This window comes from Eptatretus burgeri, chromosome 7 (assembly GCF_056783735.1).
Source record: "Eptatretus burgeri isolate ZD-2024b chromosome 7, Ebu_testis_v1, whole genome shotgun sequence".
In the NCBI taxonomy this organism is placed as follows: domain Eukaryota; kingdom Metazoa; phylum Chordata; class Myxini; order Myxiniformes; family Myxinidae; genus Eptatretus; species Eptatretus burgeri.
This window is the reverse complement of record NC_140967.1, coordinates 21,137,685-21,164,897: the sequence shown is the minus strand read 5'-3', so window position 1 is coordinate 21,164,897 and position 27,213 is coordinate 21,137,685. Positions and strand designations below refer to the sequence as shown.

Below are 27,213 nucleotides of genomic sequence, written 5' to 3'. Positions count from 1 at the left end.
ATATGTACATATATATGTTTATATATATTGTTACGGGAATACTAAATATAGGATTAGCTCAGTTCCCCCATTAAATTCATGTATAGATAGGTTGTGTGGTATAAGGGACAATGTGTGTGAAATGAATGCGAGGGAAAAACCTTCGGAGTGTAGGCTTTATTTCACTTGATTGAAGCCGCTTCTACAGACACATCAGGGAATACATGTGCAGCAAGGTATACATGTGCAGTAGATCACCGCAAAATAAATCAGCAATTAACACGGAGTCCGGTATACTCTCAATTTTTACCATTCAATGAGCACCAAGTGAACCACCGCCGTAAATGACAATGCCCCTGGGACAATCCCACCGACCGCGCGGAATCTCGGTTTTATCTGTCCCGTGTGCGAGCCGCGCGACATGTGATCACGCGTCACATCCTTCAATTCATCACATTCTCCCCGTCTTTAAAATGTAACTAGAGGCTCAACTAACGCACCATGATTACTTCAACGCTATAGGAGTATACATTTCAAGCAGCGCGAACTATTTAAACTACAGAAGCACACATTCCAAGCAGTGAGGATTATTTTGAGTTATAGGAGCATGGTAAGGTGCCATCGAGGGATGCTGATAATCCCCCTTTACAGATCGAGTCGGCGAGGGGGTTTTATCCGTCGACCTCTCCGGGAGTAAATGGCGGTTTCACTTGAGGGAGGCTTCCGATCCTCTTGGGGAGCCTCGACTCGTGCCGGGGATGACTCCTCGATCGCTCTCGGGTGGAACGCGGCAGCTCCATTGCCACCATTCCCGGGTGGAGTTCCTGGGGGGGAAAACACCTGGGGAGGGAATGTCAGAGGGAGGAGTACCCGATGGTGGAGTACCTGCAGGAGGAGTACCTGCGGGAGCCAGATGGCGAACCAACACAGTGGTCTCCCTGACATCAGGAAGTCTAACATGAGCATACTCTGGATTAGTATCGATGAGTTCGACCTCCTCCACCATGGGTTCATACTTGCTTTGTCGTACCGGGCGTTTCGTGAACACTGTTCCGGGATGGGTTAGCCAGTTGGGCACCGATTGGCCATCAACATAACGCCGCTGGTGAGTAAACATTCGTTCGTGAGGAGTTGCATTGGTGGACGTGCAGAGCAAAGAGCGTATGGAATTCAGAGCGTCGGGAAGAGTAACCTCCCACCGCTCGGGGCCCAGTCCTCTCGATTTCAACGCCAGAGTTACGGCTTTCCAAATGACTCCGTTATACCGTTCCACCTGCCCATTACCCTGTGGGTTGTAACCCGTCGTTCGACTAGTTGCTATGCCGTGCTCTAATAGGAATTGTTTTAGCCCGGCCGACATGAAACACGGCCCTCTGTCTGAATGTATGTACGAAGGTTTCCCAAACATGGCGAAGAGGTCAGACAGACATTTCACGACAGTGCCCGAGGTCATATCCGAGCATGGAAATGCGAATGGGAACCTTGAGTATTCATCAACAACAGTGAATATGTATCTGTTGTCTGTCTCGGTCGGCAGGAGCCCTTTGAAGTCGATATTTAGTCTCTCGAAGGGAGAAGTGGCCTTCATCAATCTGCCGGGAGCGGTGCCATAGAATCTGGGTTTTAGTTCAGCACAAACAGGGTATGAAGCATTCATTTGTTTAATATCTTTGATAGAATAGGGAAGGTTTTGTCTGCGCATGAAATGTGCCATTCTGGTTACCCCCGGGTGGCACAGAGTCCCATGAAAGGTCTTGCAAAGCCCGACCGATTGTCGGCGAACAGTAGACCCGAGAGAAGGTGTCTGCAGCAGGGTTTTCCCTCCCGGGCCGATAAACAATGTCGTAACTATAACAAGATCGATCTATCCGCCATCTCATTATTTTCTCGTTCTTAATTTTCCCGTTATTTTCCCATCAAACATGAAGGCAACGGATCGCTGGTCCGTGACAAGTGTGAAGTGATTGCCCAGTAAATAATGCCTCCATTTACGTAGGGCTTCGACAATAGCGTACGCTTGCTTCTCTATTGCCGAGTGTCTCTGCTCACTTCCAGAGAGAGTTCTCGAGAAGAACGCGATGGGTCGGCCGGACTGATTGAACGTCGCGGCGATCGCGTGATTGGAAGCGTCCGTTTCCACCACGAAGGGCACCGAGCTATCGATCGATAATACCACGGAATTACTGATATCGTCTTTGAGGCAGTGGAAAGCTTTTACAACAGCGGCATCTGGTGGGAAGTTTTTACAATGCACTAGGGGATGTATTTTTTCAGAGTATTAGGGGATCCATCTAGCGTAGTAAGCGAACATCCCGATCACCCGACGCATTGTCTGCAGGTCATGAGGTGGGGGTAGCTCACGAAGTGGGCGCAATTGCTCAGGATCGGGCTTAATCGTGCCGTCGGCTATTGTGTAGCCGAGAAGATCAATTGACCTTGCCGAGAACACACATTTCTCGTAGTTGAGGGTCAGAATATATTTTCTTGCAATGCTCAAGAATCTGTCCAGATTCATATCATGTTCCCCCCGATCTTTACCGCACACTGTGACATTGTCCACGTAAACAAAAGTGTCTTTGAGGTTTTCATCCGAGATGATGTCGTCCATAACTCGTTGGAAGCAAGCTACTCCATTCGTGACACCGAATGGAATCCTCCTGAATTGGAAGAGGCGCCTACCTGCCTGGAATGCGGTGTAAGGTTTGTCTTCCTCTCGGATGGGAATTTGATGATAGGCGCTTCGCAAATCGATGGTGCTGAATATCTTATAATTGGCCACGCGTTCGACCATCTCGTCTATGCGCGGCAAAGGGTAGGCATCGAGTTGGGTGAAACGATTGACCGTTTGGGAATAATCGACAACCATTCGTTTCTTATGGTTCTGGTTGGTGGTCACCAACACCTGTGCGCGCCATGGCGAATCGCTCGGTTCTATAATTCCTTCCTCCAGTAATCGCTTGGTCTCTGAAGTGATGAAGTTCATATCAGCAGTGGTATATCGCCGCGATTTGATCGCTATCGGTTTACAGACCGGCGACAAGTTAGCAAACAGCTGGGGGGACGTTACCTCTGCGGTGGTCAAAGCATTTAGAATTAGACGAGGTTTGCTTCCTCCAAAGGGTATTTCGACGCTCGTGTGCTGCTTGAGGACATTATGACCCAGAATTACGTCTGCGCATAAATCATGAAGCACAAGTACCCTTACATCCCGATGCCTGTACCCTTTTACGTCCAATTCAACATTGCAGTACCCTCGTACGCGGGACTGTAGTGATGTGGCGGCCATGCATACTGTATTGTCTGTCGGGTGGATTTTCCATTTCCTGCCCTTCACTTGCGAGCTGTTGACGAAACTTTCAGAGCTACCGGTATCAATCAGAGCCTCAGCCATTTGCCCGTTAATTCGTACGTTGATGATAGCCTTGGATAGATTCCCCGGTGAGGCTGCAGTTAGTTTCTTTTGTGAGTTGAGAGCCGCAGAAGTGGGTTTATTTCTCCTTAGAGTAGATTTACATACCCTGGCATAATGCCCTTTCTTATCACAATTCATGCATGTGGCATCTCTGGCGGGCATTTGTGGCGGGGGTGTCTTTTGTACCCACAAAAGAAGCATTTACCAACCGGAGTAGTTGCTGAGGAGTTTGACGAGGTCTGGGTATCCGACTCCTCAGGTTTTTCTCCATCCCCTGTGTCAGGCTGTGTCTGTGTCTGTGGGGTTCCTTGAGTTTCCACCGTAGCGGCGTTCATTAGCAGCATCGGTGTCCCAAATGACTCAGATTGCTGCTGAGCCATATCCATCGCTCGAGCCTGGTCGACTACCTTTTCAAGAGTGGGTTGCGCTTTCTCTAGTAAGCGTTGCCGTATGTGGGCTGATCTGAGTCCTTGGATAAATGCCTCCCGGGTCGCTTCATTTCGGTGTTCCTCGGCGTTTACGGCCCGGAAGCTGCCGTCTTTTCCCAGCTGTTTCAGAGCTTGCAGGAACTGATCGATTGTCTCCCCGGCTGCTTGCTTGCGTGTGTTGAGAAGATGTCGTATGTATACCTCGTTCTTGCGCTTCACGTAGAGCGCCTGCAGCACGTCGATCACTGCTTCGTAGGTGTCACACTCCGAGAAGAGCCTGTATACGCTGGGCGAGACATGATTCACAAGGGCGGCCAATTTGTCGGCTCCCTCTTCGATGATGGTCAGATAGTGTGAGAAGGAACGGAACCAATGCGACCATTTCATTTCCGAGTCAGTTGCGTTTGGGTCTTCGTCGAATCTCTCCGGTTTGTAGATCTTGTCCATCGTCGGTTGAGGGAGCCGAAGGGATCAAGTGAAATAAATTGAAATGAATGCGAGGGAAAACCTTCAGAGTGTAGGCTTAATTTCACTTGATTGAAGCCGATTCTACAGACACATCAGGGAATACATGTGCAGCAAGGAGTACATGTGCAGCAAAGTATGCACGTGCAGTAGATCACCGCAAAATAAATCAGCAATTAGCATGGAGTCCGGTATACTCTCAATTCTTACCATTCAACGAGCACCAAGTGAACCACCGCCGTAAATGACAATGCCCCAGGGACAATCCCCCCGACCACGCGGAATCTCGGTTTTATCTGTCCCGTGTGCGAGCCGCGCGACACGCGATCACGCGTCACATCCTTCAATTCATCACAGTGTGTGAGTCGGGGAGGTGTAACAGACTGTTTTTGTGTTCGTGCTATGGTGGTGAAACGAGAGATCGCTATTATTCCTTCCTCATTCCGGAATAGGCCCCTCCCAGTGGGCTGAGAGGAGTGGCCTAGAGCGAGGGGTGTGGCCCGGACAGGAAGTGACGTGAGGGGAGGAGCCTTTGGTCAGGTAGTCGCCGAGAAAGACATGTGTCGAAGCGAGAGAGAAAAGAAAAAGGCAGTGGTGAATTGGCCGGCAGAGAAAGCGGAACCTGCACGTCAATTCACCTGACGACTCGAAGGAGAAAAGAAAAGGGGACGAAAGGAGTGCGGTGTGTGAGGAACGGCCGGGTTCTCGAGGCGTGCTCCGAGTCGCTTCGAAACGAGCGAACGAAGGAGGCACCGTGTTGGGTCTGCCGGGAGAGACGCTGAACCGACCTGCATGTCGGTGATTCGACCGAGAGAGGAACTGAGTGGACGAAGCAGGAGTCAGGCTTCGAGGCGGGAAGGCCGAGAGGATACGCCGGAGCGTCTGACGGTCCTTGCTCACCTCACGGCTCGACACGTTGTGATCCGCCTGCGGAACTCGGACCTCGACTGGGACCTTGTATGGAGAACAGGCAAGGCCGGGATTCGTGTGCTGAACCCTGGAGAGAGATTGGCGATCTCGCATCGCCGATGTGTCGGGGAGCTGGAGTGCTGCGCCGCCATTTCTTGCTGCGCGGCACATTCGAGCGGGAGTTCGAACCCGTGGAAACCCGCTGGTTTTTACGAGCGACCTTCGTGCTTTTGGGACACAGTCCTCTCGTCCATGAGCCATCACCAAGTACTCTGTCTTGTCCTGCATGCATCTTTGTTTGCACGTGTTGTATGAGGCATATTTCGTAGTAATCCCCTCGAAACCTTTTAGCCGTGGTTCCCAAGTTAAGAACGGGTTGATTGTTAATAAAACCACTGTCGTGTTATTGCTTGTGTTGTGATCCCTGATGTCCCCAATAAATCTGGTTAATTCTGATGAAGTTGCAGCTATGGATTAATGCTCGTCGGGTCGAGGAATGATCCGTTCGATTGGTATACAAGACCAAAATGGCTACAGACTGGTAGACTCCGCTCGGTCACTGACAAAGCCAGTCTGTAACTCGGGGTTCTATCTCCCCAACTGGTAAGGTACAGGATTACGTTGGTATCGCGATTAAAAACGCGTGACCCGAGGCCTGTGCCGAGCCGGCCGGCGTTATAGACTCCCGGAGACGGTGGTGATGAGGGTGGCACCAGGGACCGCGTCAGATTCCCGCCACCCTGGATCCGCAACACACACATATATATATATATATATATATATATATATATATATATATATATATATATGTATAAATGTATATATATATATATATATATATATATATATATATATATATATATACGTATAAATGTATATATATGTTGTTGCTGGCCGGGGGTCGGGTGAGAAGACCACTTGGTGGGGGAAGCTATCCAGTTCCCACCAGACTCCCCGGAATTGTAGGCCATCGCATACGGATAATTCCGTGATGCGGCAGGTCGCTTAACCGACCATGGATGCCAATAACTCAACCGCGTGACCTCGGGGTCCTCCTGTCTATGGGTTAATCGGGTTCACTAATTCATCACGTGATTTAATTACCGGGGAACACGCCCTCAGTACGCCTTGTCCGAACCGGATCACTCTATCAGATCGGATCACTTTTCCGGATCGGATGCAGCCGAGCGACAATGCCAAAGACGTACCGGCTAAAAGGAACGAATCGTTGGGAATAAAGTCCTGGCTAAACTAGGATTCGGACCATGCTGGATCAATGAAAGAAACCACAAAGACGAGCTGGGAACATTCCTAATAATAATTTATTAACAATGGGCGAAGAAATGTATGTGTTACGATAAAGATTTATTTGGGCGTGTTGGGCAGAGATAGGGGAGAGAGGTGTAGTGCAGAAAATAAACAGGCAACTTACAAAAGGGGACACAGAACAGACAAGGTGAAAATAATAACAATTACAATAATAATGATAACGATCTTCTGCAGTCTTACTAAAGCAGACAGGTGCCAGCAAAAAAAAATACACACACACACACACACACACACACACACAGAAACACACAAAACCCAATGAAGAGAAAGTTTTGAACCATGAAGGGAGGGGAGTTGAGGCTATGATCTTGGTACCTTGGTGCTTGACAGCATGACACGCCACCAATACGTTTCGGGGGGGGGAGGGGTGCTCTGTGGTGCGGTACCCGACAGTGTGCGCGTCGTCTCTGGCTTCAGCCATATGTGTGGAGACTGTGTTCGGAAAGGAGGAGCTTGAGTCGAGAAGGGGCGGAGTCCAGAGTGCGAGGATGGAGTGGCAGGCGGGACCAGGTAGGCGGGTAGGGTCGACGTCGTGTGGGCGAAAATGAGGAGACGGAGTCCAGACAGTAGGAGACGGGTCGTGTCGACAAGGCGAGGCGAGAGCGGGAGAGAGGCGGAGAAAGAGAAAAGGGCAAGAGAGAAAGGCGGGGGGACTTCACCAACCTTTATAGGGCCTGCGCGTGGGGGGGGGGCATGCCAAATCGAAACGTCATCACCTGAATCGGGCGCTCTGATTGGCCCCAACCCCTCACGTGGTCCGCCAACTTTGGCCGGAAACCGCCTCACTTTGTTTCCGGCAAGGCCATCCCAGACAGCGGCAATATTCCGCTCCGACCCCACAAGATGACATGAATCGCCCACACCGAAATTGGCACGCGAATCGTCCTAAAAAAACCCTGGGCCGTGCCTGGGCGACCGGTCGAGGGTCCCGCATGCCCGCTCAGGCATTCGACCAGCGTCGATCAACGCGCTCGCTTCGCGTGGCCCGCACTGTACATTCCCCGGCTCGATCGCAGCTTCGCTGACCGTAGAGACGAGAAGACGTTCACCATCCATGGAGAATCCGCTGCTGCCAGCGAGGGCCGAAGGTACATCATTATGGATAAATCCATGCACGTTTCACGAGCGGCATACGTGTCTGCTTTCGAGCACATTCCATACAGTGCACGCGGTTCGGCCATAACACACGTGGCCAGCGCTCGCGTTCACACGACTCCGCTGGCATGTGCGCGGGGCGAACACCAATATGTGTCAGATATTGAGGCTGAAAAGGAACGTGCCTCTTCTACTCCGCACACTCGTATCCCGCCCAACATGGCGTGGAGTCGTCTTTATCGGCCTCCGTACGCGTTTCGTGCAGCGTGGGCGTCATGCTGGCCGTGTTTCCTGTGTTGTGAAAAACACCATTCGTGCAACCTCTTAAGAGGTATTCATTCGTATACCTTTTTAATGCAACTGGCAATCCTCCCCAGACCATCGGAAGCCCGAGTCGATAATCCCGCACTGCCAAGCGCACCACATGACTCGCTGCATATGTTGGGTTTAGGGCTCACCCGGGAACGAGGATCTCTGTGCAGCAGTTCCCTCACAGCGGCACCGCACGCGCTGGCCTCCATGAGGCCCCACCTTACAGCGAAGGCGCACGTGGCTGATTTACCTCAGGAATAATGAGACAAAATGAAGAAGAAAATGATTTTAAGCAACCCTAGCTATTAGATCATCGCAATGCATTCCCTTGTTGTCCTGCTAAACAAAAGGAAAGGGACTATCTACACATATAATAATGGAATAACTGTCTTGGGACACTATCTGTTGGATGCATGCAGTTTGGAGAACCGCAACAATATATTATATATCAAGATATTTCAAAAAGATGTGGACGGATTATGACAAAACTTGGTGGATGAGTTGGGTAGGTGACAAGAAAAAGCCAATTAGATTTTGGTTAAGGTGTGGATGCAGAACTGGCATATCAGTAGGATACAAAATGTCAACTGTTCAGTCTGGAGGAGGTATGCACTTGAGCGAGTGCCGTTCTCGTTATTTCTGTCTTCATATGAAAGCTCCGCATATACTTTCTGGGCCTGGCCTGTGAGGTATCGTTCAAGGGCTGAATGTGATGTAACTAAGTTTGAATGTAAAATGTATATTTATGCTCCACTATTGTCTTGCCTAATGCATATTTATGATCCGCCCATTGCATCGTCATCTCTGCTGGGAGGGTCGTGGGCATTGCAGCTCTTCCCTGTCTGGCGCAAATGTGGTCCTGTTTGGATAAAGCACGGTTTTTACCGTCGCACTTGGAGTGTTTTAAAATACAGTAAAAACGATTTGAACCTCTAACTGTTGGTTTGTTTCTTTTAATTTATATGAAGACTGTGGCTGCTTGGCTGCATCATTTTCTGGGGCAGAGCTGTGCTGCTGATGCAATGCACCCTGTTACCAGCGTACTGGAACTCATTTTGCCTCCCTCAGAAGGATGACAGGTGGAGTCAACCCTACCTGGTGTTAATTCAACAGCCCAACAGGAGCTTGAATTCAAGACTCCAAGATCTTAAGCCACATGGATACTACCGACCAAATCTGTGCCTTTGCAAAGCACGAGGAAGAGTTTGTAGTCGTACTTGTATCAGCCCAGGATATTGATATATCCGGCATTGCTAAACTTTCCTTCACCAGCAGAGCCACTTGGTCAGAAGTTCAGTCAGAGTGCTCAGACTTAAGAACTCGTGTACACCTGGTACAGGGTTCCCGACCACTAAATAAAAAAAACCCAACATAAAGGATTTCAAGCGATACCTTCAGGTCACTTCAGCTGCCAAGGATGGCCTACTAGTAGCCCATCGCAATGAGCCCCTTTCCCCAGTACGTGAGTGCATCATTGTCCTACGTCAAGTGCTCAATGGCCTACTAACGGCATTGCACATTCAGCTGGACCACCTGACCCATCATCAAGTTAGTTCCATGATTCACCGCTATTTTCTATGCTCTCGACTTGGACAGAGCAGTCAAACAGGTGACATCCAGTTGCCAGCATTGTGCCACTTTGCATGACACCTCACACCATCGCCAAGCAGTCCACTGGAGACCTCACCTTGACGCCGTCTGTGTTTCCTTCGCAGCACGTGTCATCAAACGCAACCGCCTGTTGAGTCTTTTATTGCGAGAATGTGCTTCCTTGTACACTAACATCATGCATCGTGGATAAGGAACAATGCAACACACTCCGTCATAACTTGGTTCACTTGTACATGGATCTCCAGCCATTTGAGCGACCTCCTGCTATCATGCGCACCGATCCTGCCCCCAGCTTCACACGTCTGGTCCACGACCGACGTGCTCCTTAAACATCACATGAGCAATGGGATTGGTCACATTAAAAAACCCAACAAGAATCCCATGAACACACCACCTCTGGTTCCCTCTGTCATTTTGTTGGAGACTGGCTCGAGCCAATTAAATGACACGATACCAACTTTGTGTAACGTACAAACGTCAAATTTATTCAACCATGAAATCATATTTACTGCAAAATTAAGCTTTGAGTTCTTCTAATTTTAAGGATTAAATAACAGCGATTTAAAAAAAAAATTATTATTACTTGAACTTGGAAAGAATTCACGCAAAATGTGAAAGGGGGAGCAAACTTGAATCCACATATAAATGACAATTCTGTTATTATTATTATTATTTTAAATATCTCACTTTGTACTTTTATAACCAGTAAAAGGCCTTGACAAGCTCGAAAAGCACCTCCGTGAAATTGAAGACGCCTGAGATACGAGAATGACAGCCAAAATCAGGACAAAATTATCTTAAACAGACATCTCTCGTATTCAAATATCTCACGGGTCAACAAAATTAGAGGATTTGTGAAAAATAGAACTTGATGTTGGCTAAAAATGGCAACCGGTCAACAAAATTAGAGGATTTGTGAAAATAGAACTTGATGTTGGCTAAAAATGGCAACCGGTCAACAAATTAGAGGATTTATGAAAATAAAACTTGATGTTGGCTAAAAATGGCAACCGGTCAACAAAATTAGAGGATTTGTGAAAATAGAACTTGATGTTGACTAAAAATGGCAACCGGTCAACAAAATTAGAGGATTTGTGAAAATAGAACTTGATGTTGGCGAAAAATGGCAACCGGTCAACAAAATTAGAGGATTTGTGAAAAATAGAACTTGATGTTGGCTAAAAATGGCAACCGGTCAACAAAATTAGAGGATTTGTGAAAATAGAACTTGATGTTGGCTAAAAATGGCAACCGGTCAACAAATTAGAGGATTTGTGAAAATAAAACTTGATGTTGGCTAAAAATGGCAACCGGTCAACAAAATTAGAGGATTTGTGAAAATAGAACTTGATGTTGACTAAAAATGGCAACCGGTCAACAAATTAGAGGATTTGTGAAAATAAAACTTGATGTTGGCTAAAAATGGCAACCGGTCAACAAAATTAGAGGATTTGTGAAAATAGAACTTGATGTTGGCGAAAAATGGCAACCAAAAACGAGAATCGAGTGAGACGTTCCATTGGGGGCATGCTGTTTCCCGTTTGGATCAGGAAATGTCAACAGGTTATGAAGTCATCGCATCAGATCATGACCCATAATTGGTGTGGAGCCAGGCCAGGGCATCATCGAGTCCCTCTCCTGAGACCGCACTCGTGCCCACAATGTGCCAGGGCCGATCTCGAATGGTTTTCAGTTCAAGCTTTTCCTGCACTCCAGATAAATGCAAAAGGCTGCAACTTAAAAACAAACTCACACATTACTACTACTACTACTACTAATACTACTACTAACAAACTTTTTACTAACATTCCCCCCTTTTTTCCAAGGTGTTGGTCGAATGATGGCATTCCTCCATACGGATCTATCCATTGCATCAGTTTTGTGCAAACCCAAAACATTTCGTCTTTTTCTTAACACTTTCAATCTATGTCTTCCCGATTTCTGAAATTTTAATCCTTTCTTTCAGAGACAATCCAACATTCATCCATCATATCATTGTCTTCTCTGTTCCTTCCATCCTTTCTGCGCCTTCGATCCATGGTGACCACTTTTCGCTTTTGCAAGTTGAAAAAACAAGCTTGCACATTCCTTCACCAAATCGAATAACATCATTTTCCCAGACAGTACTTTGTAAATCATTGAGATCGGACATCTGGAAATTACCAAGTTTAAGACCACAAAAAATAGTCAGACGTATCCATGAGCGCAGGTGTAAGATTGCGATAAAGGAGTACTGATCGACTTCCGAAGCCATAGAGGTTTCTGACTTCAGTAGATTTTGTCCATCTTTTATTACCTCCGCCACCGAATGCTGGTGGAGGTAATGTTTTCACCACCTGTCTGTTGGGTGGTCGCTAGACTACCGTTATTCTCAGGTTTTCCGTCTGTCTGTTTGTTTGTATGTAATGGACAGCTTTGGAGGCCAGAAGAGTCAACCCATTTTGATGAAACTTGACTGGTAGGTTCATACCAGGATCTAGTTGTATGCTTTTGAGCACCGTTACTATGGACGCCACCGTTGTCTAGCAACGGGACTGAAATTTTTGAAAAAAAATCCGAAAAATATTTATATATTTTTTTTTTCGAAAATCAAAAATCGGCTTCCGCGCTTTTATGCGCACTATAATCAACCTCTTTGTCAAAAATTTTCAGCCCGATCAGACGGATCTGAATGGACGGATTCAGACGAAATTTGCTGGACAGGTTGAGTGTGTGACAAGGAAGGATTGATTTGATTTTGGTGAAGATCCAGATCTCGATAAGAGATTTTTTTTAGTGATTCTTCACCATTGAGAGATTGGGCCGAAACCGATACATAGCACGACATTTCAAAAAGTTGTGAACGAGTGATGACAAAACTTGGTGGACGAGTTGGTTAGGTGACAAGAACAAGCCGATTCGACTACGTTTCAGGTCTGAATCCAGGTCTGGCCTTTCAGCGGATCCAAAACGTAAACTGTTCAGCTTGGTGGAGGAATGTGCTCAGCAGAGTGCCGTCCTCATCTTGTGCCATCCTTGCATCTCTGCACATCCTCCGTTACATTATTGGCGTGTTTTGTGCCTGTTGGCATTGCTTGAGCACATGTGTAGCCATCGTTTTCCCAGCCACTCTCACCCTCCACCGGTGCACGACTCGGATTTATCATCGTACCTCCACTGGTATCTACCATTTCTCCTTTAGTGACTCCCATCCTTAGTCTTGTTCTGTTTGGAAAGTCCCGGTGAGTGTGTGAGGATGATCCTGAATGTCGTGGGCTAGATAATTAATTTTTTTTAGCACATTGCTGCTATTCCCATGTTCAATTTCCATGCTATATGTCATTGTTCATGTCCCACATCCTCTTTCTTTCCCTCTCAACTCTTATTTTTCCAAATAATAGTATAATTCTGCCTGGAATCTCCAATTTCATCAAACAAAAACCTTCTTCATTCTTTATTCTTTCTCCTCCATCCCTCCTAGTCATTGGCACCCTACCAGGAAAACATTCCTTATTATCCTCCCAAAGTCTAGACGTAGAGTTAGTAACCTTTCCTCTTTTGGTGAAGTCTTGCGGTCACCGACCAAGTCATGTCCACACATCTCCACTTCCCAAATCAATTCACACCCACACATCCCCACGACTCAAATCAGTTAACCCCCACACATCCCCACTACCCAAATCAATTAACACCCATACATCCCCACTACCCAAATCAATTCACACCCACTACCCAAATCAATTCACCCCCACACATCCCCACTACCCAAATCAATTCACCCCCACACATCCCCACTACCCAAATCAATTCACCCCCACACATCCCCACTACCCAAATCAATTCACACCCACACATCCCCACTACCCAAATCAATTCACCCCCACACATCCCCACTACCCAAATCAATTCACCCCCACACATCCCCACTACCCAAATCAATTCACCCCCACACATCCCCACTACCCAAATCAATTCACACCCACACATCCCCACTACCCAAATCAATTCACACCCACACATCCCCACTACCCAAATCAATTCACACCCACACATCCCCACTACCCAAATCAATTCACACCCACACATCCCCACGACTCAAATCAGTTAACCCCCACACATCCCCACTACCCAAATCAATTAACACCCATACATCCCCACTACCCAAATCAATTCACCCCCACTACCCAAATCAATTCACCCCCACACATCCCCACTACCCAAATTAATTCACCCCCACACATCCCCACTACCCAAATCAATTCACACCCACACATCCCCACTACCCAAATCAATTCACACCCACACATCCCCACTACCCAAATCAATTCACACCCACACATCCCCACGACTCAAATCAGTTAACCCCCACACATCCCCACTACCCAAATCAATTAACACCCTTACATCCCCACTACCCAAATCAATTCACCCCCACTACCCAAATCAATTCACCCCCACACATCCCCACTACCCAAATTAATTCACCCCCACACATCCCCACTACCCAAATCAATTCACACCCACACATCCCCACTACCCAAATCAATTCACACCCACACATCCCCACTACCCAAATCAATTCACACCCACACATCCCCACTACTCAAATCAGTTAACCCCCACACATCCCCACGACTCAAATCAGTTAACCCCCACACATCCCCACTACCCAAATCAATTCACACCCACACATCCCCACTACCCAAATCAATTCACACCCACACATCCCCACTACCCAAATCAATTCACACCCACACATCCCCACTACCCAAATCAATTCACACCCACACATCCCCACGACTCAAATCAGTTAACCCCCACACATCCCCACTACCCAAATCAATTAACACCCATACATCCCCACTACCCAAATCAATTCACCCCCACACATCCCCACTACCCAAATTAATTCAACCCCACACATCCCCACTACCCAAATCAATTCACACCCACACATCCCCACTACCCAAATCAATTCACACCCACACATCCCCACTACCCAAATCAATTCACACCCACACATCCCCACTACTCAAATCAGTTAACCCCCACACATCCCCACGACTCAAATCAGTTAACCCCCACACATCCCCACTACCCAAATCAATTCACACCCACACATCCCCACTACCCAAATCAATTCACACCCACACATCCCCACTACACAAATCAGTTAACCCCCACACATCCCCACGACTCAAATCAGTTAACCCCCACACATCCCCACTACCCAAATCAATTCACACCCACACATCCCCACTACTCAAATCAGTTAACCCCCACACATCCCCACGACTCAAATCAGTTAACCCCCACACATCCCCACTACCCAAATCAATTAACACCCATACATCCCCACTACCCAAATCAATACACCCCCACTACCCAAATCAATTCACCCCCACACATCCCCACTACCCAAATCAATTCACCCCCACACATTCCCACTACCCAAATCAATTCACACCCACACATCCCCACTACCCAAATCAATTCACCCCCACACATTCCCACTACCCAAATCAATTCACACCCACACATCCCCACTACCCAAATCAATTCACACCCACACATCCCCACTACCCAAATCAATTCACACCCACACATCCCCACTACCCAAATCAATTCACCCCCACACATTCCCACTACCCAAATCAATTCACACCCACACATCCCCACTACCCAAATCAATTCACCCCCACTCATCCCTACCCCAAGTCAAGCAACTACTGGGGATGACTCTTCGTGGTGGTTGCACCCCCCAACGCAAGACGGGGGGCCAAATCGTCCCCACTCTTCCTTGCTGCCTAGATTTGGAGGAGCAGCGTGATCACGGTCAGAACACCGATCGTTCCCCAAGGACCAGTCCACCCCCTCTCATCTTCCACAAGAGCACATCACACACAAACACTCAAACACCACACTCACGCATACGTCACATATCCACAACAAACGGTTCTTTATTTTTTTTTCTTCTTTTGGGAGTGACCACCCTCTGAAAGTCCTCACCTTTCTCCTCATTCTATCCAGAGACATAGAAACCAACCTAGGGCCACGACCACCTCAACCCCAGAAACGCACAAATAACCTTAAATATCGTCAAATACAACACAGACGGCCTCGTCAGCAAGGCCATACAACTTAAACACTTCATTCTCACAAACAACGTTCATATCGCCATCATACAAGAAACCAAATCACACGAGAAAAACAAAACACCGACCATCCCCAACTACACACTGACACGCTCAAACAGACCGACCACCAGAGGTGGAGGCCTCATCACATACATTCACAATTCAATTCAACACTCAGATATCAAACACATACACACACACACACACACACACCACCTCAAAAAACAACGAGACAACTTAAAACACAACACACCAACACCCAAAGCACCAGACATAGTAGAAAGGATTCAAACACTAAACACAGACATCAACAACAAAATAATAGGGCAAAAAACCCACAAAACTTGCACTCAAACAATTTCGACACGCACGAGACCACTCAAACTCAAGAAACTCCTTTCGACACACACGAGACCACTCAAACAATACCAAACAATTGGACAAAACCATAAACAGCATCACTAATTCCAACAGTGGCACAACACCCTCACATGTAGCCATAACTACCACAAAGAACACACCAAACAGAGAAACAAGCTAACATCCTCATAGACCAGGACATACACACAATTCATATCGGACCCAGAGAATAGAGAAAGAAGTTTTACAACACACAAACTAAGCCACCCACTCGACACCACCATGATGCTATCCACTCCCACACAAACAACAAAAATCATCAAAAAACTCGTGGCTACCGACCCTGATAACATGTACAATTTACTTTTAAAACACCTTGGACCATACAGCATATCAGCCCTCACAAACACAAGCAATTTCTCCTTGCAACACTCAAAAATTCCCCAAATTTGGAAACGAGGAAAAATCATTACCTCCTTAAACTAAACAAAGATCCCATCAAATCAGCCTCCGACAGACCTATCACATCACTTTGCACACCCTCCGAAGTTACAGAATGCCGAATACTCACACTCACTAACCCTCACATCCCTCTCACACACCCAACACAGATTCAGACCAATCTACTCCACCACCACCACCACCCTCCTCCTCACAAACACCACACAAAGCACCTTTGATGGTTTCAACAATACAAAACCACCAAAACGCACTTTTCTCACCACAATAGACATCAGCAAAGCATTTGACACACTCCCAAAACTCTTACTCACAAACAAAATACTCAAACACAAACATGCACTGCAACACTAAACGCTGGCTGGCCAATAACCTATCATGCAGAAAGTCATTCGTAATTTTTTTTTTTAACGGCAAGTCATCACGCACACGATACTTTCATAACGGAGTCCCCTCGAGGCTCAGTCCTCTCCACCACACTCTTTCATCTGTTCATGCACGACACTCCACAACTACCCTAGAACATGCAAATAACCTCATATGTGAACGATATAACCATTACATCAACTCATAGCAACATCAACACCATCACAGCACAACTTCAACCCTTCCTCAGCACCCTACAAACCTGGCTCACCATCAACAGAATGACAGTAGCCCCCTCAAATTCAACGGTCACTCTTTTAACAAGTGACACCAAGGAACATAGTGCTGGAGCACACATCACACTGAACACCATCCCTATTCCAGACACACAGACACACAGACACACAGACACACAGACACACAGACACACAGACACACACAAACACACACAGACACACACAGACACACACAAACACACACAGACACACAGACACACAGACACACACAGACGCACACACACACACACACACACACACACACACACACACACACACACACACACACACACAAAAATCAGCGTCACTTTTAACACATCACGGACATTACGAAACCATGCACACCCAGGCTGAACACACTTAGGGCACTCACAGACTTCAGACACCACAAAGACACACTATCACTAACATACAAATAGTACATTAGATCAGCCGTTAACTACACCAGCTCACCTTGGGCCTAAAGCCTATCAAACACACATCTCAACACCATACAGACCATACTAAACAAAGCTCTTCACATCATCACAGATTACACATTAACAACACCCATCGAGCACACACACAGACACACACACACACACACACACACACACACACACACACACACACACACACACACACACACACACACACACACACGTAAAAACGATAAAAATCAAAGACCACTTGGATATGAGAGGAGCACAGTTCCTTGCAAAGGAAAGTGCCAACTCTAATCACCCTTACCACTACATGGACAACCACCCACAGGCCCCTGGGCACGTTAAAGCAACACTACAAAGACACTACACTGACATCCTCCAAAACATCCCCTGATGAACAATGGAAACTACAAAAAACACATCTACACACCCACATCACCATAAACGCAATCAACAAACTAGATGGGCACTCGGTAGAGCGCGCACCTCCGCCACACAATGCCTGATCCACGAGAACATATCTGACCCAATACATTTTTGAGATGTTGTGCGATATATCAGTTTAGCCCTATCTCTCAATGGTAAAGAATTACTTCTTCATCAAAATTGTATCAATTCTTCCATGTCGCACACCCAACGTGCCCACCAAATTTCGTCCAGATCCGTCCACAACTTTTTGAGATATTCTGCACACAAACAGACAAACGCAAAGAAGATGTCGTGCAGAGCATGATACTTGCAAAATCCATAAAACAAATTTGACCTCAAAAATAATTGGTTGGTTGAATTCAATGACCTGAAATATCGATCCTTTTCACATTTCAAGTCAATCGGATGAAAATTGAGGATTTTAGAAATACCACTTTAGTTGTTATGCCTGGTGTTGGCTTAATGGTGAGAGTGGTGGGCTTGGGATCCTAGGGTCCTGAGTTCAAATCTAGCTCGGCTGTTGAATCAATACCAGGTGGGGTTAACTCGGCCTGTCATCGTTCTGAGGTCGGCAAAATGAGTACCAGCTTGTTGGTATACTGTGTCGGAGTGGCGACCCGTCCAGGATTGTGCCCACTAGCCAAAGAGACTGCTTAAGCAGCACCAACACTCTGCACAGAGTATAGTCCAAATGGATGTATGGACCTTAGTTGTTGACCTTTGGCCGATGTTGACCTTTTGGCCAATCTTGACCTCAAAAATTATTGGTTGGTTGAATTCAGTGACTTGATATGAAAATCCTCCTCGAATTTCAAGTCAATCGGATGAAAATTGAGGATTTCAGAAATACCACCATAGTTGTTGACCTTGGGCCTATGCTGACCTTTTAGCCAATGTTGACCTCAAAAATTATTGGTTGATTGAATTCAGTGACCCGATATGAAAATCCTCTTCAAATTTCAAGTCAATCGGATGAAAATTGAGGATTTTAGAAATACCACATTAGTTGTTGACCTTTTTGACATTTTGACCTCAAAAACAAGAGACTTTTTCGTAATGACAAACTCTACCAAGTGGTGAAGTTTTGTGAAGATCGGTTTAAAGTATTGTGACCTGTAGGCGACAAACAAACAAACAGACAAGCCGGGAGGCGACACGGCTGCTCGCTCTAGATGGAAAGCTGGCCGACGCGACTAGCCGATATTCATGTACATGCTATCAATCAATTTAGCACAATAAATATGATTATCACAGCCCTCTGAGTTTGCGCCCAGAAACCCGCCTTGTGAAATTTCAGGCATGTTTCCAAAGAGACTCTAACAAATGGCAGCCCTGGTAATTCCATTTTTCTATTCGCTAAAGATTATATTTTTTATATGATGCTGTAAGACATTCTCCTTGGGCACAAAAAAAACAGGTCCCTCGGAGGTCCAGTTTCGGAGGTATTGATTTTTTTTGTACAGTCCACAATAAGTGTACGATGTACGATAAAGTATTTTAGCTGTTGCTAAGCAACGGAGGTGTGCATAGCAACCATTCATTATTGTGTACATGCTCGCCACATTGTACACATTTCACCAAAGTTTCATCAAAATCACACTCTTTCTCTTGGAGATATTCGCAATTAACCGTTTCTGAAATGTTCGACATGTACTCGCCCAAAACCTATCTCCTCCTGCAAATATTTTTTGTTAGGGCTGCAAGTTAGCATGAAGGGAGCGAGATAGATTGTGCACAGAACTCTAAGCTTCGATTTTTCGATTGATTTATTTTTGATTTTTTTGACCACTTTAAAGGGCCGTTGCTTGGGCCCGGGGTCTCGTATTCGAAAGCACACGATTCCCAGAAATATTGGTCCTACCTCCCAAATTTCATTGGAATCGGTTGAGTGGTTTTTAGCCCCGAGGCTTGACCAAAGTTTTGCGGACAGACAGACAGATGGAAATGTCCAGAATAAGGGTGCTCTCAGAGCAGCCAACAGAATAACAAAATCGACCAACCGATATATACTAGAAAAATCTTCGATTTTGCAAGTAACAAACAGTCAGGGGTGAAACATCACCTCTTCACCTTCGATGGTGGAGGTTAACTAGACCCAAACAGTATCCTGGGCAGTAAAGCCCCATTGGTCCATGACACAGATCAACGACTCTCCAGGTCCTGGTGACACAGATCAACTACGCCGAACTCGGAAGGATGACAGGCTGAGTCAACCCCCTGGTGTATTAATTCAGTGGCCCAACGGGACTCGAACTCAGGACCCTCTAGAGGATCCCAAGCCACCACCCGAACCACTAAACCAACACCAGGCGAGCACGTACAGTTTGGGGAAAGGGCTGACAGGGTGGTGTAAAGGTACACATACTCACCTCGAAGCTGTCTCGCCTGGGTTTGAATCCCGCCCCCAGCTACAATGTCATCCACAGACAGGGCGATTCATCGGTGTGTGTATCATCCTTCGGATAGACGTTAAACTGGGTGTCCCCGTCTGTCGGCATAAGTTCGTGGACACTAAAGATCCCACAGTGTTTTTCGCAGAGTAGGCGAGCTATCACGGCACCATGAATACATTCCAACTCCAACTTACAAGGGGCACTGCATCAGCATCACTGGCATGCGTGAGAGAACTACTACGAAGCTGCAGCTACGTGCGGCATAAGGATGACAGTTAGGGAATGGAGGGGTGGGGGTTGTGGGATGGTTGGTTGGGCATTGCGTTGGTGGGATGGTTGGTAGGGCATTGCCTTGGTGGGATGGTTGGTTGGGCATTGCGTTGGTGGGATGGTTGGTAGGGCATTGCCTTGGTGGGATGGTTGGTAGGGCATTGCGTTGGTGGGATGGTTGGTAGGGCATTGCGTTGGTGGGATGGTTGGTAGGGCATTGCCTTGGTGGGATGGTTGGTAGGGCATTGCGTTGGTGGGATGGTTGGTAGGGCATTGCGTTGGTGGGATGGTTGGTAGGGCATTGCCTTGGTGGGATGGTTGGTAGGGCATTGCGTTGGTGGGATGGTTGGTAGGGTATTGCCTTGGTGGGATGGTTGGTAGGGCATTGCCTTGGTGGGAAGGTTGGTAGGGCATTGCCTTGGTGGGATGGTTGGTTGGGCATTGCCTTGGTGGGATGGTTGGTAGGGCATTGCCTTGGTGGGATGGTTGGTAGGGCATTGCCTTGGTGGGATGGTTGGTAGGGCATTGCCTTGGTGGGATGGTTGGTTGGGCATTGCCTTGGTGGGATGGTTGGTAGGGCATTGCCTTGGTGGGATGGTTGGTAGGGCATTGCCTTGGTGGGATGGTTGGTTGGGCATTGCCTTGGTGGGATGGTTGGTAGGGCATTGCGTTGGTGGGATGGTTGGTTGGGCATTGCGTTGGTGGGATGGTTGGTAGGGCATTGCCTTGGTGGGATGGTTGGTAGGGCATTGCGTTGGTGGGATGGTTGGTTGGGCATTGCCTTGGTGGGATGGTTGGTAGGGCATTGCGTTGGTGGGATGGTTGGTTGGGCATTGCGTTGGTGGGATGGTTGGTTGGGCATTGCCTTGGTGGGATGGTTGGTAGGGCATTGCGTTGGTGGGATGGTTGGTTGGGCATTGCCTTGGTGGGATGGTTGGTTGGGCATTGCGTTGGTGGGATGGTTGGTTGGGCATTGCGTTGGTGGGATGGTTGGTAGGGCATTGCGTTGGTGGGATGGTTGGTAGGGCATTGCCTTGGTGGGATGGTTGGTAGGGCATTGCCTTGGTGGGATGGTTGGTTGGGCATTGCCTTGGTGGGATGGTTGGTAGGGCATTGCGTTGGTGGGATGGTTGGTTGGGCATTGCCTTGGTGGGATGGTTGGTTGGGCATTGCGTTGGTGGGATGGTTGGTTGGGCATTGCCTTGGTGGGATGGTTGGTTGGGCATTGCCTTGGTGGGATGGTTGGTTGACATTGCTTGGTGGGATGGTTGGTTGACATTGCTTGGTGGGATGGTTGGTTGGGCATTGCCTTGGTGGGATGGTTGGTTGACATTGCTTGGTGGGATGGTTGGTTGGGCATTGCCTTGGTGGGATGGTTGGTTGGCATTGCCTTGGTGGGATGGTTGGTAGGCACTGCCCTCTCGGGGGCAGGGGAGGGGGGGATGGGTGGGTGCAATGTTCGGTGGGCAATGTCTTCTCATTCATGCTTCACAGCATGCAAGGGGACAGAGGTTCAGGACACGTGTCATATGATGGTGCTCATGTCATTTGAGGTGACACTTGGAGATCAGACTTGACAACTTTCTCTACAACTTTCTCCACCTGCCTTATCAATCTCACTGCACGTTTCCTTCCACAGCTCTCCTGACAACCTTGCCTTGCCTTAGTATTGTTGCTAACAGCGAAATCCTTAACTCCCTCCAAAGTTTTCCTGGAATTGAACAGAAGTAAATGAACACGAGAGTTTGCGACTCGGACTCGGAGTCTGGTGACGTGACTTACTTGAGCTTATCCGGACTTGTGGACAATGTTCGGAAATAATCGTTGAATAAAGAACAAATTAAAACGGAGTTTAAAATAAATTGTGAATGATTTCCCATCGTGGGCGTGTCGGGTTCGATCAATGACGACATACACCGTGCACGTGTTACGTCACGTGTGATACGCGCGCCAGCGTTCGCCACTGAGGTGAAAGGGAGGGTCCACAACCTCGACAACACACCCCGCCCAAGCACCAATCGAACAAACGTGGTCTCGAGTGAAAACTTTTCATACCATTAACATTCGTGCTGGGAGGGGGAATTGCCTCCTGATGGATAACCCCGCACACGTGACCACGTGATGATTAACATTTTGTGATGACGGAAATGTCGCTCGACTTCAGCAAGATGATTTAAACTTCCGAAATAAATGTAAATGAAATCACGACTTATCTTTTTTAAAAGAAAACATAGTACAGTATCTTAAAAGACAACAATTGAAGATGTTAAGTTAAACTTTTCACAATCCCCCAGGGACCCCGCCCCCTTCCAAATCCCCCGAGTCCCGCCCCCTTCCAAATCCCCCGCGTCCCGCCCCCTTCCAAACCCCCCGAGTCCCGCCCCCTTCCAAACCCCCCGAGTCCCGCCCCCTTCCAAATCCCCGCGTCCCGCCCCCTTCCAAATCCCCGCGTCCCGCCCCTTCCAAATCCCCGCGTCCCGCCCCTTCCAAATCCCCGCGTCCCGCCCCCTTCCAAATCACCTGCATCAGCCCCCTTCCAAATCACCTGCATCAGCCCCCTTCCAAATCACCTGCATCAGCCCCCTTCCAAATCCCCCGCGTCCCGCCCCCTTCCAAATCCCCCGCGTCCCGCCCCTTCCAAATCCCCCGCGTCCCGCCCCCTTCCAAATCCCCCGCGTCCCACCCCTTCCAAATCACCTGCATCAGCCCCCTTCCAAATCACCTGCATCAGCCCCCTTCCAAATCCCGCGTCCCGCCCCCTTCCAAATCCCCGCGTCCCGCCCCTTCCAAATCCCCGCGTCCCGCCCCCTTCCAAATCCCGCGTCCCGCCCCTTCCAAATCCCCCGAGTCCCGCCCCCTTCCAAATCCCCCAAGTCCCGCCCCTTCCAAATCCCCCGCGTCCCGCCCCCTTCCAAATCCCCCGCGTCCCGCCCCTTCCAAATCCCCGCGTCCCGCCCCCTTCCAAATCACCTGCATCAGCCCCCTTCCAAATCACCTGCATCAGCCCCCTTCCAAATCCCCCGCGTCCCACCCCCTTCCAAATCACCTGCATCAGCCCCCTTCCAAATCACCTGCATCAGCCCCCTTCCAAATCCCCGCGTCCCGCCCCCTTCCAAATCCCCGCGTCCCGCCCCCCTCCAAACCCCCGCGTCCCGCCCCCTTCCAAATCACCTGCATCAGCCCCCTTCCAAATCACCTGCATCAGCCCCCTTCCAAATCACCTGCATCAGCCCCCTTCCAAATCCCCCGCGTCCCGCCCCTTCCAAATCCCCCGCGTCCCGCCCCCTTCCAAATCACCTGCATCAGCCCCCTTCCAAATCCCCTGCGTCCCGCCCCTTCCAAATCACCCGCGTCCCGCCCCCTTCCAAATCACCCGCGTCCCGCCCCTTCCAAATCACCCGCGTCCCGCCCCTTCCAAATCACCAGCGTCCCGCCCCCTTCCAAATCACCTGCGTCCCGCCCCTTCCAAATCACCCGCGTCCCGCCCCTTCCAAATCCCCCGAGTCCCGCCCCCTTCCAAATCCCCGCCTCCCGCCCCCTTCCAAATCCCCGCGGCCCGCCCCCTTCCAAATCCCCGCGTCCCGCCCCCTTCCAAATCCCCGCGTCCCGCCCCCTTCCAAATCCCCCGAGTCCCGCCCCTTCCAAATCCCCCGAGTCCCACCCCCTTCCAAATCCCCGCGTCCCGCCCCCTTCCAAATCACCAGCGTCCCGCCCCTTCCAAATCACCCGCGTCCCGCCCCCTTCCAAATCACCGTCGTCCCGCCCCTTCCAAATCACCGTCGTCCCGCCCCTTCCAAATCACCGTCGTCCCGCCCCTTCCAAATCACCGTCGTCCCGCCCCCTTCCAAATCCCCGCGTCCCGCCCCTTCCAAATCACCCGCGTCCCGCCCCCTTCCAAATCCCCCGCGTCCCGCCCCCTTCCAAATCACCCGCGTCCCGCCCCTTCCAAATCCCCGCGTCCCGCCCCCTTCCAAATCACCTGCATCAGCCCCCTTCCAAATCACCTGCATCAGCCCCCTTCCAAATCACCTGCATCAGCCCCCTTCCAAATCCCCCGAGTCCCGCCCCCTTCCAAATCCCCCGAGTCCCGCCCCCTTCCAAGTCCCCCATGCTGAAAGAGTGAAACAGATTTTCAGAACAAACGATACAATATTGAATGAAGCCCTCCCTTTGTCTTAATTTATTGATAGCTTGTACTACACTATGTATGAAAGTAAATGTGAGACTTTACACAAGTTGAAGTCATACAACAGTGACTTTAGACTTGGCCTCAAAGACTTGGGTCAAGTGACTGATTGACATATCGATGAATAAGACTAAACCCAAAAGTGTTGCTTGTTTTTACATTATCGTTACAAGGAAGAGAGAGGAGAAGTGAAATATTCATTTCCTCACATGTGTGGTGAATCAGTGTGGTCAGGCAGCTGCATGTTCACAGGAAATTAACAAACTTCTCAACTGTAATGCATTTGCAAAAGTGGCTGCAGATAGTGTTTTGAACAATAAAAAGTCCTTTTCATCAGTGACTTGTGCACACAATCTCTGATGATATTTTGATTTTCGAACAAACCTCCGAGGTTCGAATCCCTCTGCTTCTTTCAGTTGTTTTAACCAAATATAAAATTCCAACTTTTCAGACTCAGGATGCTGAGATTTTATCCACTCTCCTTCCCTTTCCCCTAAAACGGATCGGGTTGCTTTATTTATGCTTTCTCATAACTGTTGCAAGGTGCGTACCGATTCACCTTGATAGGCTATTCCACCTCTTTGTCGCTGTTCCTCCACTCGCCTCTGAGCAGTCTAGCCTGGGTTTGAATTCTGACCTCGCTATAAACCGTCACCCCGGTGTTACACGGGCAGGGCGATTCAACAATGTGTGTGTGCCGTCCCCCGGATGGACGTTAAACTGGACGTCATGTTTGCTGGCATTAGTTGCACGATAAAGATTCCACGGTGTCCCCCATGAATTCTGTGAACAAATTCCAGTACCAACCTACAAGGGGCAGCAGCATGGCTGTGCCCTCATCAGACTGATGATAAACCAGTTTCTGCATCACCGTCCTCTGCGTCTTTTCCCTCAACTCGCACACCAATATCTGACAACCCTAATCTATCTTCTGCACCTGGACATATTACCTCGAGCTGCATCCTGAACATTTTGTTTCCCCCAAACACTGTATTTTACACCTTAACTCCTGCTTTTGCACGGTCATTTCACAGGATCTCTTCATAGCTCTGAGACACTGCATCACAGCCACTCACATAACAATCTCTTGTGCAGCTACTACTACTACTTCTATTGGTTAGGTTTCAGCCAGGTACATTTAAGGTGGTTTCCCCATGGGTTTTCTACAGATATTTCAGCCACATTGGCAGGCACTTGTGAAACACCACCCTTGTGATCTCACACCATGATACACTTGCACTTTTCAATCCGATCTGTATCGTCCTGTGCACCTCTCCGACCCTCTTGATATACTTTAAGGCCTTCACATGCAAATTTAGACGACAACTGTAACTACAAGTGTCCTGAAGCACCACCCGTGAAGCTTGGTTCTCAAGTTCAAATCCCATAAACTGTTGATTTATCCACCGGCAAGGACTTCTTTGCATTTAATCGGTCTCCTAATTTCGTCCTCTTGCAAATTATAATCAAGTACATAAGTGAGTGAGAGCGAGACGATGATAGCGAAAGGAGGAGAGGGGAGTAAGAGAAAGAAATGCAAGGGAATAATGTGTGGGAATGGAAAGAAGAATACACTATATGGAGCACAAAAGGGGAGTTAAAATCTGACCATGTTTGTATACATAATACATAAATAGGTGAGAGTTAAGCAAAGCATTAAATAACAGTAAAATCAGGAACTCCTTCCATTCGAGAGAGATACACCCTCCCGTTCCACTTCTTGGTGTTCTTAATTTCCACAGAAACCACGTGACCCACATCCTCACCTGGACATCCGGGACCGTTAGTCGCCCCTGCACATCTTGCTTGTTCGCCAGCACCAGCAGGGGCTGTCCACGGCCCATCTCTCCGGCCAGAGCCAGCAGTTCGCTCCGGGCTTCGGGGAACCGCTCCTGGTCTGCGCTGTCCACTACAAACACGACAACTTGCACTTCGCTGATGTAGTGCCTCCATAGGGAGCGGATCTTCTGCTCACCTCCCACATCGTAGATACCGAACTGACACCGCTTATAGCGCACCTTCTCTTCATTAAAGCCGATCGTTTGCTCGACCCCTTCAGTCGGTTGCTTTTTAAGTTTGTACAGCACCGTGGTCTTCCCCGCTTTGTCCAGGCCCAGCATGACCACGCTCACATCTTTGTCAGATGAAGAGAACTTACTGCCCATCACAAAACCTTGGCTCCGAGCCGAGGGTCTTGCCTTCCTTCAAAACTCCCGTTAGCGCGTCTCGGGCCAAGCTCCGTGCTCCCAAGATAAGGCAGAGAGCAGAGAAAAAGGAATGGGCGTCCACAGCAATATGGAGAAGCATGGGTGTGACACAGAATTTCCTTTTGAGCGCACAGGAAATGCAGTGGGTGGTTCACAAACGAGTGCTCGTGTGAGATAATGACCACAC

General features: G+C 48.5%; 1 protein-coding gene across 2 annotated transcripts; it reads right to left on the bottom strand.

The window, feature by feature from the left end:
* Positions 1 to 151: 151 nt before the first annotated feature.
* LOC147022800 (ADP-ribosylation factor 6-like) lies at positions 152 to 27,159 on the bottom strand. Of its 2 annotated transcripts, none has more exons than XM_085887617.1 (2): positions 26,586 to 27,159; positions 152 to 819 (listed from the first exon to the last, which is right to left on the bottom strand). In XM_085887617.1, the coding sequence occupies exons 1-2, from the start codon at positions 26,982 to 26,984 to the stop codon at positions 625 to 627; spliced, it is 594 nt and encodes a 197-aa protein (XP_085743743.1). In that variant the 5' UTR covers positions 26,985 to 27,159; the 3' UTR covers positions 152 to 624. The 2 variants fall into 2 exon arrangements, with proteins under 2 accessions (XP_085743743.1, XP_085743744.1); XM_085887618.1 differs by lacking the exon at positions 152 to 819 and adding an exon at positions 9,999 to 11,245.
* Positions 27,160 to 27,213: the final 54 nt, after the last annotated feature.